At 39.2% G+C, this 17,373-nt stretch overlaps 1 protein-coding gene across 1 annotated transcript; it reads left to right on the top strand.

The window, feature by feature from the left end:
• The first annotated feature begins 4,249 nt into the window (after positions 1-4,249).
• Positions 4,250-16,892, top strand: PSMA1 (proteasome 20S subunit alpha 1). The gene is made up of 10 exons (XM_082628687.1): positions 4,250-4,356; positions 5,670-5,714; positions 6,139-6,240; positions 6,361-6,464; positions 8,336-8,424; positions 9,279-9,349; positions 9,468-9,597; positions 11,456-11,535; positions 15,115-15,225; positions 16,526-16,892. The coding sequence occupies exons 1-10, from the start codon at positions 4,354-4,356 to the stop codon at positions 16,580-16,582; spliced, it is 792 nt and encodes a 263-aa protein (XP_082484813.1). The 5' UTR covers positions 4,250-4,353; the 3' UTR covers positions 16,583-16,892.
• The last annotated feature ends 481 nt before the right edge of the window (positions 16,893-17,373 follow it).

Below are 17,373 nucleotides of genomic sequence, written 5' to 3'. Positions count from 1 at the left end.
ATACACTAATCTCTGTCTCCTACTGCCTTCTGATCTCCTGCTAGCACTCTCCATCAGCTGAGCTCAACCAGAAGCCAGAGGGGAAGGGAATTTGCTGATGTAACCTCTAAAGGGTGACGCAGATCTATAGAGGCAGCAGAGAATATCTGGCACAGTGATATTAAAGTACAAGTACATCTGTCATTTTGCTACAAATATTTCCAAATTTAAGGATTTCTACTAGAAGAGTACTATAAACAGAATTTTGTGCTTTAATCTTTGAATTGGAATATCTGCAATATATTTGGAATTATTACTACTGCTGAAGTACTCTTACTCATCCACGAATTCTAAACTTTATTGAGTACCTAGCTTGTATGATACATTAGATATATATATTATACAAACAAAAATATAGCACAGTCCCTGTCCTCCAGGGGCTTGATTTACTAGATGGAGACAAACTGTAAATAAATAAGTACTATTGTTATATGTGTGTAGCAGGATGTTAAAATGGGACTTTCTGTCTCAGTTTTGGCTGAGGCTCTAAGGAGAGTAAAGTGCCAACTATTCCCACATTCCACAGTAAAGTGGAAGACCAGCAAAATTAGAAATTAAAAAACAGAGGGGGACTGTTTTTGCCACTTTTACCTGTCTACCCATTTCCTCACTTCATGCCTAGGGAGAGAGGCTTTAATGGAAATTAGATATAGGACCCCTAAGCTGGGCATCACGGTGGTGGATTAGTGTCTGGCTTATATCTGAGGAACTCATTCATTCAATACTTATAGAGCACTTATTAAGTATAGGCACTATTCTAGGCACAGGTGACTACAGAGGTGAACTAAATAGACGAAGATCCTCTGCCTTCATAGAGCTAACATTCTAGTGGAATCTAGGCAGCAAGAAATTTTGGTTGGCTAACTGTGAAGATGAGTTTTCAATTTTGTCAAAGTCTATACTCCCATAGATGTGAGGCAAAGCCATTCCGTGGGTGTTTCTTTCGGTCAGATATGGGCTACTGGAGAGGTTCAAGTGGAAATGTGAGGAGACCTCCACAGAAAGAAGCTGGAGGTGTATACAACAGGTGCTAGTAACTGACACTGAACTTTAGATGAGATGACATATATTTACCCAAGTGCAAGTGAGGGACTGTGAGCATTTGCTCACTGAGGATGGAAGTGTTTCCAAAGAATACATAAAGTAACGAGTCAAGTGTAAACACCTGCTAATCTCAGAGAGCATCAACAGAACTGTACTAGCCACATTAAGAACTCTCTTGCCCTTTCCTCTATTTCATCTGGGGAGAAGTAAGGCCACCGAGTTGGTGGTGGTGGTAGGAGGGGGCATGAAGAGAGATTTTAGGCTGGGACATAGAGAAGAAGTCAACCATTCTCCTTTCACCAAGCCAGGCTCAAGCTGGTAGAGGAGGGAAGGGGCTTTGCTATTATCTGCCAGTTATTATTATGCTGGACTTATTAACTACTGATCTGAGGCTATTGAATTGCCTAGTTAGCTTTTTTTTTACTTGAATGTCAGAAGAGTCAGGATATTTGTGGCATATTTCATTCACAGAGCAGGGAAGAAATAACTCCACAAGATGTGTTTTAACATGTGGTGGGAAAGTTTTGTGCAATTGCACCCTACACATCTCATTTGGCAGGGAGCTCCTACAAATCAATGAGAAAATGATTAACAAAATAATAAATTGAGGGCTCCCCTGGTGATGCAGTGGTTGAGAGTCAGCCTGTCGATGCAGAGGACGCGGGTTCGTGCCCCAGTGCGGGAGGATCCCACGTGCCGTGGAGCGGCTGGGCCCGTGAGCCATGGCTGCTGGGCCTGCGTGTCCGGAGCCTGTGCTCCGCAATGGGGGAGGCCACAGCAGTGGGAGGCCCGCTTACCGCCAAAAAAAAAAACCCAATAAAATAATAAATTGAGAAAAGGAATGAAATGGCAATTCACAAAAGTAACATAAACAGCCAAGAAATATACAAAAAGATTTTTTTTACTAGTAATCAAAAAATATAACTAAAATTAAAGCAAGAGTTTTTTTTTTTTTTTCTGCCTATCAACTTGAGGAAGGTAAAAAGTTCGTACACTATCCAGTATTGGTGAAGGTATAAAGAAAGTGGACTCTCAGGCACTCTAGAAAATATACTGATATAGCTTTTCTCTTTTTTTTTTTGCTATTTAGCCATATTTTTCATGATTGAAAATGTGGGTTCCCTTTGGACCTGCAATTCTATTTCCATGAATTCATCATAAGGAGGTAATCAGGAAAGTACACAAAATGTGTGCATGTACAAGAATATTCATTATAGTATTATTATTATTATTATTTTTTGCGGTACGCGGGCCTCTCACTGCTGTGGCCTCTCCTGTTGCAGAGCACAGGCTCTGGACGCACAGGCTCAGCGGCCATGGCTCATGGGCCTAGCCGCTCCGCAGCATGTGGGATCCTCCCGGACCAGGGCAAGAACCCGTGTCCCCTGCATCGGCAGGCAGACTCTCAACCACGGCGCCACCAGCGAAGCCCTATAGTATTTTTATAATAGCAATAACTTAGAAATAATCTAATTGCACCCCAATAGTTAAGTAAATTATTGTATTTCCACACAACTGAATACTACACTATTTTAAATAATATAGATTATTACTAATGGACATGTAAAGATGGCCACAACTTTTTATGTCTAGTATAAAACAGTTTAATATGATTTTACTTTTAAAAAAGATATATTTATTATATATATGTGTGAGGCACATGAATATATAGAGATATGTAGAAAAGAACTATCAAAATGTTTATGTGCTATATAATAATTTTAAATGATCATTTATTTAATCATTCATTTAACACTATTTATTAAGCTCTTAATATGTGCTAGGCATTATGCTAGGTGCTGTGAAAACAAAAGAAAACAATCTGTTAATTCAATCTGCTAAACTAATAGTGATTTTGAAAAATGACAACAAGCAGTACTGGTGAGTTTAAGAAGGGGAGCACTCTCATATACTACTGTTGAGAATATATTTTGGTAAAACATTTCTGGAGAGCAATTTAGCACTTTTTATGAAAGACTTAGAAATACCCATTTCATTTGACCCTACAATTCCATTTTCAGGAATTTATTCTAAAGGAGTATAGATGTACACACAAAAAATATGTCAAGCAGCTCATAAATGAGTTGCTTGGGAGAGGGGTAACCTAAATATTAAACAATGGGGATTTGGGTAAATAAAGTATCATATGTTCACAATGAAGAATACTAGGGAGTCATGCTTAACCTAGAAAATATTTAACAGGAAAAAATGTCCAAAATATACAAGTGACAAGGTTTAAAAAGGAGAGTGTGGTACTAAACTGCTCGGAACTTGAGCAAATCACTTAAATGATCTGAGTCTCTTACTTCATCTGCAAAGCTTAGATACTTAAGGACCCTCTCAACTCTTACCTTTCCTGAGTCTAGGTACTCATCCTTTCTTCTTTATAAAGACAATAAGTCATCATTGGCAGTCGGTAAATGTTAGGTTGGCAGCTTATTGCAGAGCTGTCCTAAACTATTTCATTTGGGGATTTACTAAAAGATTGCTCACAAAAGAGAAAATACGTGTCTTGTAAGAAAATGTCCACTTTTTTCCTTAGTAGCCTAATCTTTCAGGCATCGTGTTTGATTTTGAGGGCACAGAAAGACATTAGTGCCCTCGAAGAGTTCAAAGTCTCTTGAGCGGAGGGAACCAATAATGATGTTAAAGAGTGATAAATGACAACAAAGCCTTGAAAGATGAGTTCTCCAAGCAGTAGGGAAAAGGATTCCAAAGTAGAAAGAAAAACATGTCTACAAACAAGATACTCGAGGAAGAGTATGGTTCACACAGAGAAACGAACCATTATTTGTGGCCTTTCTTCCAGTCTTGTTCTTCTCACACTACACAACACCCCACATCTCGACGCTGAAGGAGAGGTTGAGCCGCACACTCGCTCACCCGTAGTGTCAGGTGCATCTGGCCTGGTCGGTGAGAAACTGGCGGGAATCTGCAACACACAGGTAACTTCACTGAGGACCCAAGAATGGCGACTTGGTAGGGGCCGCCTTGCAGCTCTTAGCTCCCGCGGGGCCACCTGTCCCGGGATTTCCCGCCAATCTCAGTTCCTCCTGCTTCCCAGGCCCCGCCCACTCCCGAGCTGGCTGAGAGCTTTGAGGGCGGGGGAGCGAGGGAAGCCTATCGACATCTCTGGAATAGACTGCTCTACCCTGCGCCACCGCCTTCAAAGTCCCGCAGACTTCTCTGTAGATCGCCTAGCGGAAGTTTAGGCAGCGCTGCTCGTTCCGCGGGTTTTCAGGAGGCCGAAGCCAGCCTCGCGCCGGAACCATGGTGAGTTGGATTCCGAGCTCAGGCTGGGTTTGGGCAGAGGTCCGCGGGCTAGGGGTTGGCGAGCAGCCTCGCCTGTCATCCTCAGAGCGGCCCGAGGCCACGGGACATGGGAACCTTAGCCGAGGGAAGGGTTCAGGCAGTGATTCAGCATCTCCGGCCTGGCCGGGAGAGGGGAGGTCGGTAGTCGGTGCGGCCTTACCCGGGGTTTGTTTCGCTTTCCACCGGGCCTTGAACAGTACCTCCTCGGACTACTAGCCGAGTTCGCCCTTCAGTTTCCTTCAGTCGAGTAGATTCCGAGCGGTCCAGAGAGGCCCCTAGTGCTCTGTGTGGGAGAAAGGGAAAATGGGGACTTGAGATCTCCCTTTACTGCCAAGTGCGGACTTGACCCCAGGGTTTGGGTTCCTGGACCGCGTTCATTTTCCAGGTGGGTCCCCCTGTAATCTCTCCCTCAGAGCTCGATCAGAAAAGGCCCTTTTCAATCACTTTGTCCAGTCACCTAGTTTTACAAATGAGTGAACCGAAGCTGATAGAAGTGATGGAATCAGGGTTACAATATAGGGCTCAGGGCTTGCAGACCTATGTCTGCCATTCCAGCCTTCAGCCTGCTCACCCCCATGATTAGTTTCCCAAGTACTGTGCTGGTGGACTTGTTTTAATACCGTCCTTAAAGCAGTAATGGGTCTGTCGCTGTGGCTATTTGTGTCCACTTCTAACTTCCTGGGGACATTCTTGTGTTCATTCATTCAGTGTGAATGTTTCAAAGGCACTGTTTTAAGCACAGTGAAGGTTCAAAGATAAATCAGACATGTCCCTAATCGTAATATAAAGTAGAAAGGGACGTGTAGATAAAGAACTGGTGGGAGTATGTTTTGGGATTTGGGGAGAAAAGATGGAGAAGACTTTAGGAGGTAGACATTTGAGCTAGTTTAGGGAAAAGTAATGCTTTTGACCATTTATTAAGGTCTGGTATAAGGGAAGAGCATAAGCAAAGATAGGAAGGAAAGTGGACACATAGGAACTTTAGTAATTGACTGAACCTAAAGCGGGTGCTATAGACAGTGTTAGAATTGGAAGATAGGTTGGGAGGATAAGAACCATCTAGATTTTTTCTCCCCTACCCAACTAGCTCCTTGTAAATGTAAAACTGGTTTGCAGCTGAGTACAGTAGTAATCTTCCAATGAGGTTGCAATAACAGTCTTTTGTTAATGTTAGATGAAAACAGATGGAAGAACATTTTTTAATGGTAGAGCTTGTTAAGATTTGGGATTTGTAATGTTCTCGTATTAATAAGTCTTTTTTCATTTACTTTCAGTTTCGCAACCAATATGACAATGATGTCACTGTTTGGAGCCCTCAGGTAAAATGTTTTATACTATTTCTATGAAGTGGTTTTTGGTGGCTGCAAAGTGTTTAGAAACTTACGGGATTGTGGGCAGTGAGAAAATGGAATATAATCACTTTAGACTTTTCTGAAACCTAAATGTATCATTAAAGTAAGTTTCCTAGTTTTTTGTTTGTTTGTTTATTTATTTATTTATTTTGGCTGAGCTGGGTCCTAGTCACGGCATGCGGACTCTTAGTTGCAGCACGCATGAAGGATCTAGTTCCCCGACCAGGGATCGAACCCAGGCCCCCTGCATTGGAGTTTTACCCACTGGACCATCAGGGAAGTTTCCTAGTTTAACTATGTTCACCTGATTTTTGGGATCTCTAATTTTAAATATATAAGAGGGTCTTGTAAGATGACTCTAAGGTATGTTGGGGTTTTCTTGTTGTTTTAGGGCAGGATTCATCAAATTGAATATGCAATGGAAGCTGTCAAACAAGGTTCAGCCACAGTTGGTCTTAAATCGAAAACCCATGCAGTGTTGGTTGCGTTGAAGGTAAGTAAAGCAGTAAATATATCTTCTTCCTTTAGAAAACAACTGTCAAATATAAGTTTCACTATATAGATAATAAAATTGTAAACTTGTTTTTCTGTCTTAAATAATGTCTCTATTTAGAGAGCACAGTCAGAACTTGCAGCTCATCAGAAAAAAATTCTTCATGTTGATAACCATATTGGTATCTCAATTGCGGGACTTACTGCTGATGCTAGATTGTTATGGTGAGTATGATCATGGAAAACAAAAGAAACATCCCTTTGATTCCTAATTGATTACATTTCTAGAAACGATCCAGATATTTTAAGAAGTTGTCTGCCAGAGTGCTTATAAGTTAAGATCATGAATACCTTAATGGATTTGGAGTCAGTTACTAAGTATTCCATTTCTTGATCACTGCAGTATTAATTAATAGAATTAATCATATTAATATTAACACTTTTGAGAAGTCACTGAATAATGTGTTACTTGATAACTCAGTATATATTGTTTGATATCAGGTCTGAGAAGAGCTTGACACTTTTGTCAGGTTTCTAAGGATCAGCTGAACTACCCTTGCTTTCTTTAACACATCAGTATTCATTTGACATTTATTTTTTGCAAAGTTCGATACTGGGTACTGGAAGGTATACAAAAGTGAATCAGACATAGATCTCATCTTCTAGGAACTTAAAATCTAGTAGAATATCTATAATACAAGGTAGAAAGTGGAGAGTAACAGGTATATTTCTGTGAGAGACCAGAGGAGATAAAGATTATTTCTAGTTGAGGGGCATTGTGTAAACGAAGAGCTGGGGCTTTGGAATCACACAGTCTTTAGTCCCCACTTTTAGCACTTAGTCTGATACTGATCTAGTTACTTAAACTCTCAATTTTTTTAGTGTTTTTTTCTAAGGTTACTGATAAATAGCCTAACATGTAGAACACTTAACACAGTGACTTTTGGTGTGTGTGTTGGGAGGTGGGAGGTAGTTAGCCAAAAGTAATCTCTTAAGTCTGTGATTTAATTAGGAAAGAAGGAATATAAACACTAAGGGCAAATAATAATGCTAATGTTTAAAATTTTTAAGTTATCTGGCGAGCCACCCTGCTCTCATAGGTCAGCAGTATAGTGACGGCATTATTAGTGATGGTTTCTTTTAGCTGTTGAAAATGTAATATATGTTGTGCCGTCAAACATTTTATTTAACCCAATCTGTCCAAAATATTGTCCTGTCACATGTAATCAGTATAAAAACTTTATTAATGAGATGTTTTACATTGGTTTTTTGTACTAAGTCTTTGAAATTTCATGTATATTTTGTACTTATGGTACATCTCAATTCAGACTAGCCACTTTTTCAGTGCTCACTAGTCACATGTGATTAGTACCTGCCATATTGGGCAATGCAGTTTTAGAGAGCCCTGGGAAATGGACTTAAATGAAAATAGAGAACAAGTAGCTTGGTTCCTGCAGCCAACATTTGATCATCAGATGTGACATACACATAAACTAGACAAAGCAGCATGAAAGAAAAGTACATATCCATTTCTTGTTTGTTCTCTTGGCTTTAATAGTTAGGCATGCATTTCCTTTTCCCCTGTGTTATACTTGCTTGAGTGAGACTCAACAGTCTAGTGTCTGGTATCTCCTCTAGAGTACTGCTTATGGATAGAAGTAACGTTGGCAGGACATGTTAACAGTGCCGTACTATGGATTCTATTTCTTGTATTTGTTCTTTTGGGGAAATTTTCATCAGCTTTCAAGAAAAAAAGCACTGTCTTGTTGACAGTGGGAAGGGTAAGAGAAGAGACATTGCTCTTTTTCTCTTGCTCAGCCTTTTCTTCTCTATTCTCTGAGACAAAGGTTTTCTAGAACTAAGGAACATTTTAGTCATAAACATAGTAAGATTGTGAAAACTTTAAGGTTAGTCATTTAAAATTTAGAAGGAAGAGTTGGTATAAAAATGCATCCTTGTGGCCATGTCTTTATGGTTCCCTTGTATGGATGTAATTCATGTAAATGTCTGCAAGAAAGCAAAAAGAAATGAAATTATTTAGATTAGAATAACTCTCTGTGATTTGAAATTACTAATTTTTCTTGTTTCTTTTTTAGTAATTTTATGCGCCAGGAGTGTTTGGATTCCAGATTTGTATTTGACAGACCTCTTCCTGTGTCTCGTCTTGTATCTCTAATTGGAAGCAGTATCCTTTTTATTTATGCATTTATTTTAGCATTTATGGATGTGGACTTTAAAGGGTTTTGATACTTTATCCTTATGTTACTTATTAGGAATATGATAATATATATCATGGGTAAGATTGTGAAAACTTTAAGGTTAGTCACTTTTCAATAGCGGAATGTTTAAAATTTTTAGAAGGAGAGTTGTAGGAAGTTTTACCATGGAAGAATGGGTCTAAATAAGAAATTGGGCTGCTCTTTTATCAGCCCTTATAGATAAGCAATTAATATTTTCCAGATACAGATAAGCCAAATTTCAGAAAAACTAAGCATCATTTTTAGAGGAGATTTAAAAATTTTTATTGGTGTTTCTAGATGTTCCCCAAAAATCCTTGCCCCTTATATCCAAAATGAATGAGATTCTTTTTTTTTTTTTTTTTTTTTTTTTTTTCGGTACGCGGGCCTCTCACTGTTGTGGCCTCTCCCGTTGCGGAGCACAGGCTCCGGACGCGCAGGCTCAGCGGCCATGGCTCACGGGCCCAGCCGCTCCGCGGCATATGGGATCCTCCCAGACCGGGGCACGAACCCGTATCCCCTGCATCGGCAGGCGGACTCTCAACCACTGCGCCACCAGGGAGGCCCTGAATGAGATTCTTTACATCAGAGAAAGTCATTTTGGTAGCACTCACTTTGGATTTGGTGGATAGCCAAACGTTTTTTAATACTAAGCCAAATAAATATTTCTCTTTTATTTTCTTCTTCTTGTGGTGGATTATGCAGCAATTAAGAAACGAGAATTCTTTGTTAATAATATTTAATTTGAAAATAAAGATAGTACTTCATACCTTGTTAGAACAGGCTCTTTAACTAGTTTAAGAAACTCAGATACCAACACAACGATATGGCCGGAGACCATATGGTGTTGGGCTGCTTATTGCTGGTTATGACGTAAGTTCGTAGAGTATTGTTATATTTTAATGATTTTTAAAAAACTGACTAGAAGTTTTCTAATTTTTAGCTCAATCAAAGTCAAGAATTATGTAGTGTATTTTTTTTCTCTTTGTAGGATATGGGCCCTCACATTTTCCAAACTTGTCCATCGGCTAACTATTTTGACTGCAGAGCTATGTCCATTGGAGCCCGTTCTCAGTCAGCTCGTACTTACTTGGAGAGACATATGTCAGAATTTATGGAGTGTAAGTGATTTTATTTTTCTTATCCCCTCCAGTCTGTATGTAGTGAATAAATACAGTATTCTAAATGAAGAAAAATATCTGCTTTACAGAAAGAATTTTTAAAAAGATTAAGCCCATGAAGTGTATATTATTTCTGTCACACATACTAGCTTTTACTTTCTCTGGCTACCACAGTAATTTGAATCATCAGTAGAACTTTTTTAAAATATAAATATGTGTCCCTAACCTTGAAGATTCTTGATTCAGTTGGTCTGAAGTAAGTGTGCCTCAGCCAGAGTTGAGAGCTACTGTACTAGCTACCAGTTGTAAGTTCTGTTTACAACTTTTAGTTTTCTGAGATTCTTATTTTTAGCCACACAGACATTCTGCATTAAGTAGTCCATAAATAAGTCAGTGTGGCTGTGGGAAAGAAAGTTAAAAGATGTAAGGTGTTATGATAGGGCAGGTTTTTGAGTAGTTTGCTTATGCAAGGCTCTTGGATTTTAACTCATGCTTTTTATGCATCTATTGGGGTAATCATATGGGTATTTCCCCCCCTGTATTCTATTGTGGTGTATTGCGTTGCTTTTGAACATTAAACCAGCTTTGCATTCCTGGGTTAAATCCCTCTTGGTCATGGTGTATAATATAAATTATATATATATATGTGTGTGTGTGTATATATATATATATATATATATATAATGTTTATATAAATATAAATGTTGCTGGATTCAGTTTGCTGGTATTTTGTTGAGGTTTTTTGTGTATATGTTCTTAAGGGATATTAATCTGTAGTTTTACTTTCTTGTGGTATCCTTGTGTAGTTGTGGCATCAGGGCCAAAACTACACAAGGATAGTTGTACTGGCCACATACAAGGAGTTGGAGTCTCCTTTTATAAAGAGCAAATACAGTGGTGAGCATTCCACAGAATACATTATGTGAAACTTTGAGCTGTATCATTTGTGAATCAGGACTTTGATTTAACTTAGCATAAGAAAAGGGTAAATTCAGGGCTTCCGTGGTGGCGCAGTGGTTGACAGTCCGCCTGCCGATGCAGGGGACACTGGGTTTGTGCCCCAGTCTGGGAAGACCCCACATACCGCGGAGCAGCTGGGCCTGTGAGCCATGGCCACTGGGCCTGCGCGTCCGGAGCCTGTGCTCCACAAGGGGAGAGGCCGCAGCAGTGAGAGGCCCGCGTACCGCAAAAAAAAAAAAAAAAAAAGGGTAAATTCAGTAACAAAAATCATGTATCCGGGCTTCCCTGGTGGCGCAGTGGTTGAGAGTCCGCCTGCCGATGCAGGGGACATGGGTTCGTGCCCTGGTCTGGGAAGATCCCACATGCCGCGGAGTGGATGGGCCCGTGAGCCATGGCCGCTGAGCCTGTGCTCCGCAACGGGAGAGGCCACAGCAGTGAGAGGCCCACGTACCGCCAAAAAAAAAAAATCATGTATCCTCTCATTAAATAAAATAATAGCAATCTATGGGCTTCCCTGGTGGCACAGTGGTTGGGAGTCCACCTGCTGATGCAGGGGACACGGGTTTGTGCCCCGGTCCGGGAGGATCCCACATGCCGCGGAGCGGCTGGGCCCATGAGCCATGGCCGCTGAGCCTGTGCGTCCGGAGCCTGTGCTCCGCAACGGGAGAGACCACAACAGTGAGAGGCCCACGTACCGCAAAAAAAAAAAAAAAAAAAAGCAATCTAATAATAGATTATTAAAAGATTATATGGCCAAACTTTAGACTTTGGGGTTTTTGTATTATGATGTATTTAGTAAGTGACTAAAACCATGATTTCAGACTATAGGGCTGACAAATAAAAGAAGCCTAGCATGAAAATGGAATTAAGAAATAATAGTTACTCTATTATATTTTAGGCAATTTGAATGAACTGGTTAAGCATGGTCTGCGTGCCTTACGGGAGACACTTCCTGCAGAACAGGACCTAACTACAAAGGTAAATATCACATTTCCCAATTGTAGATACTAACATTATGGTTTAATCATTTATCACATAAATGTAAGTAATAGAGGTTTGTGTACTTACAGTTCTTCAATTTGTGAGTTGGTTGCCTTGGCTCATTCTCTCTCTTTAAGATGTTCACTAAAAGGGACTGATTTTGCAATGATTTTTAAACATTTCTTTTTGGTATAAAGCAATAAAAGCAGTATGTCTGAGGTAGAATATTCTTCATTTCTTCAAGAGGTAGGAATATCATCATATTTTTAATTCAGTTAGCAAATATGTACATTGAGCACTTACCACATGTAGGCAATAGGTGTTGAGAATATATAGTAAGCATAACAAACATCTTGGCATTTTTGGGACATCCATCCAAGTGGGGGAAGAGAGACAATATACCCACAAGTAAATTATATAGGATATTAGAAGGTGATAAATGCTATAGAAAAAATAAAGCAGGTTAAGAGGAGTAAGAGTGACCAATAGGGTGTAGGAAGGTGTGGTGGGTATAATTTAAAATAGAGTGGTCAGGGATGGCCTCACTGAGAAAGTGAAATTTGAGGGAAAGATCTAAAGGAGGTGAGTGAGTGAGCTATGCAGATGTCTAGATCAGTATTCTTCCAGGGAGTATAATTACAAAGACCTTGAGTCCAGAATGTCCTTAGTGTTCAAAGCAAGGAGGCCGGTAGTGTCAGAGTCCGTGATCAAGAGGAAGAGAAGGAATGAAGTCAGAGAGGTAATGGAGGCCAGATTGCATACGTCCTAAAAACCATTCTAGATGCTTTGGATTTTACTCCGAGTGGGCTGTTAGAATTCGAACAGAGGAATACCATGGCTTGATTTAGGTTTTAAAAGAGTCACTCTGGTTGCCGTTCTGAGAACAGATTGTAGTGGGGACATGGGTGGAAATATTTTCAAGGTTGTTATAGTAATTCAGGTGAGAGATTGTGGTGGATTAGAGCAGAGTTGGAGATGATGAGAAGTAGTTCAGTTTTGCTTATGTTTTGAAATTAGAACCAAAAAGGTTTGCTAACAAATTGGTTATGGGGTGTGAGCTTAAAAAAAAAATAAATCAGATTTTTGGCCCGTTGAGAGGAAGGAGAGATTTATGATTTACTGAGATGGATAAGACAAAGAACAGGTTTTGGGGTGGGTTGTGGAGGAAGATCAGGCGGTTAGTTTAGGACTTAACAGGATTTGAAATGCCTCTTGTTTGTCCATTTGGTGGTATAGAATAAACAGGTATCAGATGTTCACTCCCTAGAGTTTGGTGGAGAATGGTCTATCCTAGAGTTACAAATGTTGGAGTCTTTGTGTAGAAATGGCATTTAGAGACTGACCTGGATTAGATTTCTAAAAGAATTGAATAGTTAGACAAGAGGTTTGAAGACTTGGTTAAGGACACTACCCTTTAGAGGTTGGGAGGTGAGTAGGAATCAGCAAAAAGGACCGAGAAAGGTGACGAGGGAGGTGGGAGGAAAACTTGGAAAATGAGGCATCCTTAAAAGCAAATGAAGAAACTGCAGTCGTCCCTTGGAATCTGGGGAGGGATTTGTTCCAGGCGCCCCCCCCTTGGATACAAAATCTGCAGTTGCTCAAATCCCTTATATAAAATGGCATAGTATTTGCATCTTAACCTACGTACATCCTCCTGTATACTTGAAATCATCTCTAGATTACTTATAATACCTAATACAATGTAAATGCATGTAACTAGTTGTAATTGCAATGTAAATGCTATGTAAACAGTTGCCAGTGCACAGCAAATTCAAGTTTTGCTTTTCGGAACTTTCTGGAATTTTTTTTTTGATCCATGGTTGGTTGAATCTGAGGATGCAGAACCCACAGATAGAGGGACTGACTGTCTTTCAAAGAGAAGAGAATGAAAAATTGCCAATAGACCATGGAAGATGTGGACTGAGAATTAACCATTAGATTAGCAGTGATGTCTCTGGGACTTACTAGACCATCTTAATGGAACAGTGGGGTAAAAGCCTAATAGGAAAGGAGTCAGGAGAAAATGAGAGGAGAGAAATTGGAGACAGCTCTTTGGAAGAGATTTTCTGTTGTGGGTCCAGAGAAATGGGGTGGTGGCTGGAAGAGAATGTAGTGAAAAAAGGGTTTTTTGTTGTTTTGGTTTTTTAAGATGGGAGAGATTACAGCAGGTTTTGCTGCATGGGTATAAGAATAATCCAGTATCAAGAAAAACATTTATATAAGATAAAAATGAGAAAAACTGCTAGACCAATTACCTTGAACAGCACACAGGTGGAAAGGTAGGCCTTAGAGAGGAAATTGGGCTGTTCATTCCCAGTAACAGGAAGGGAGAGAATCTAGGGACATAGGTACAGGAAAGAGTGGATACTGTGGGAGCTTGTGAACATTCTCTTCTGATTGCTTCTATTTTCTCAGTGAAATAGGAGCAAGGTTTTAAGCTGGAAGGAGAATGGAGAATATTAGAAAGAGTTGTCCAGGGAAGGGGAGATTGAATGATCTAGGGACCTGTATAATACAACAACCACTAAAGGCCTCCTTGAGATTAATGATCATTAACTAAAGTGAGATCAGTCAGCATATTATAAAATCCATTTTGTTATAATGAACGGATAATTAATATTTAATATGTATATGAAGACTTTATAGCCTGCATAATCTTTTTAAATACTTTTTTCTATTATGAAAATAATATTCTTTCAAAAAAATTAGGAAAGTACATTAAATTTTTTAAATTTGTTTAAAATACCTATAATGCCATCACTCCAAGATGACTGTCTTAAAATTTGGGTATACAGTTGACTGTTGACATTTACAACTTGGAAAAGGTTGCTCAGGTATCTGGCTTCCTGATTGCACATTTTTACTGAATCATAGAGAATACCATATATATCCTTAATGCCTCAAGTTTTTGCTGAAATTTTAATCTTACGGGAGCTCTTTTGCACTGGTTAGCATTCACTGAACACTTTAAGAATTGCTTTTTAATTTTTCCATGTAGAACATAGTTCCAATCCCCTAAATTCAACACTTTAGAACCCAAAATTTATTTCCCTAAGAACTATCATGTCTTAACTTACACACGAAACAAATTTGATTATTTCTTAGAAGTTAGGGTTACTTCCTAGCAAAGTGGTTTGTTCCCTCACACTGGTCTTTGCATTCCCATTATGAACAAAGCTGCAAATTTCTAGCTGACATAGACCTTTGGAATTATTCATGATTATCAAAAGTGAATATTAGGGACTTCCCTGGTGGTTCAGCAGTTAAGACTCCGTGCTCCCGATGCAGGGGGCCTGCGTTCGATCCCTGGTCAGGGAACTAAATCCCACATGCTGCAAGTGAGACCTGGCGCAGCCAAATAAATAAATATATATTTTTTTAAAGTGAATATTAAATCTGCAAATTACAAAAGTTTACTAGTTTTCTTCTTCCTTTTTTCCCTAAGTATTTTTAAAGTCTCATTCAAGTGCTATATAAATTTTTACTCTGCTTTTTTCCATCCAACATTTTATCATAAGCATTTTTCCAACCTAAATTCTCTTGAGTTTTAATTTTTACCTTTTTTTTCCCCCTCAGAATGTTTCCATTGGAATTGTTGGTAAAGACTTGGAGTTTACGATTTATGATGATGATGATGTGTCTCCATTCCTGGAAGGTCTTGAAGAAAGACCACAGAGAAAGACACAGGTATATAACTAATTAGAAGCAAGAGACTTTAGTTCTATTGTTCTACCATGACTGTGTAAATCTACCACTTTTGTCTTTAATTATTGAGATAGGCTCATAATTCATGTGGCAGTGGGAAAACTAAGAACTGACTAAAGTAAAATACTGAGGGGTCAATGATCTCCATAAAACACAAAAAGGGTGATTTGGTTACCTATTGCAGTTTCTCACTTCTGTGGGTTGATGGGCTCAGCTAGGTGGTTCTTTTGCTCATCTCATTTGGGGTCTCTCAGATGTTCCAGTCAGTTGAGGGAGTGGGGCTGGAACATCCAAGATGGCTTTACTCACGTGTCTTCTTTACTCATACTTGCTAGGTATCTTAGAGGGACAGCTAGAAGGCTGGGACCTCTGCTAGGATCGCTGGGCCTCTGTCCACGTAGTCTCAAGGCCTCTCCTTCACCAGAGTATCTCTAGCAGGGTAGCAGCTCAGAGATTGCAAAAGTTCAAAAACTCAGAAGTGCAAGCTGCCAGGCATTCTTAAGGCTGAGGCCCAGGACTGGCACAGCATCACTTCTGTACATTCTGTTGGTTAAAACAAGTCATAGGGCCAGCCAAGATCCTACCAGAGTGGGGACTGAGAGAAAGTTCATTGGGGACCAGCTTGGGAAACTAAGCTGGCTCTTCACAAATATTGAGAAAAGGATCAAGAAGTATTGGTGAATCTCAGGTTAAATACTAGCCTTTTTTTGTTGAATGTTTAGCGTACACATTTGCTTTTGTAGATGCTTATTTGGTAGCTGTGTAATTGAAAAAAAAAACTGTCATGAATTTCTTCTACAGCATGAATTTTTTTTTAACTTGTTGGTATTTGGAGGAGCAAGATTTGCATTATTTAACTGCTGTTGGTAAGAACCAGCACTGTTGGGAAGAATGCAGTGGAGTACCACACAACTGCTTTGTTTGAAAATATTTTTGCTGTGTTCATTAGTGCTAAAGAGGAAAAGAATGTCTAAAATGTGCCAGTATTTTAAGGCTAGTAGTGATAATAAAAGGAAAGCCTTTATTCTTGATCAAGACAAAGTACAACGAAACGCTGGAATTGTTCAGTGATGCTTAGGTTTTCAGAACTGTAAAATTGTATCTATTTTTTTAAACCCTTTGTTCAGAAATTTTAATAGGACAATGAACCAAAATTGAGTATCCAAAATGTCTCCTAACTCCTTTTCTCATAAATTTTTTTTATAACGTAATGTTTATGATTAAAAGTATATATTGGTCAAGTGTTCTTTTTACATATTTTCTTTTTTCTTCCTCTCTTAAGCCTACTCAACCTGCTGATGAACCTGCAGAAAAGGCTGATGAACCAATGGAACATTAAATGATAAACCAGTCTATATATGTATTATCATACATGTAAGAATGCAGGAACACGTATTGATGACAGTAACCTATCCTTTGAACCAAAAGATGCAGAATGGTGGAATGGTATGTTTTAGGAATCAATCCAGATGTGAGTTTTTTCCAAGCAACTTCACCAAAACCATATAATGGGGTGCATTTTCTTTAAGAGCGTCTCTATAATCATTTTCTAGAAAGTATAGTTATCTGAACTAACGTTTTTATATGAAGAACATATTGTCTTTGTGGTTTTAAAGACAACTGTGAAATAAAATTGTTTCACCTGCTGATGTATTGGTGTTTTGCTTTTTAAGCAGCTTCAACTCTAAATAGTAGTCTGAGATTACAGCTGTGTCATCATCATGTGTGGTCACCATGTTTGCCAAATTAAATTGCCTTATTTTTAGTGACAGGAAAAATATTACCTCTTATCTATAACAGCCTTATACTAATTCCCCAGTGTATGGACTGGCTGCATGAGAATCCATGGAGATTTGGTCCAGAATACAAATTTTAGGGTTCAACCCTGGAGATTCTGATTAAAACCTAAGAAACTACCACTTTCTAACAATAGTAGTAGGAAGATTGTTAACATAGGAACGATTTTTCTTTCCAACCAGCAGGTGGCAGTAGTGATATCTCTAGTCTGGTCTCAGTGTAGGGAATTTTTGCAAAAATAGCAAAAGGGAAATTTAATCCCAAACCATCATTTCCTCTTATCCTGCCCAGCCCTACTTCAGCATAATCTTTAGGCTGCCTTCCATTATTCCT

Source organism: Mesoplodon mirus, assembly GCF_964341445.2.
Source record: "Mesoplodon mirus genome assembly, chromosome: 7".
NCBI lineage: Eukaryota > Metazoa > Chordata > Mammalia > Artiodactyla > Ziphiidae > Mesoplodon > Mesoplodon mirus.
The sequence above is the reverse complement of the archived record's forward strand: the minus strand, read 5'-3'. Positions and strand labels throughout refer to the sequence as shown.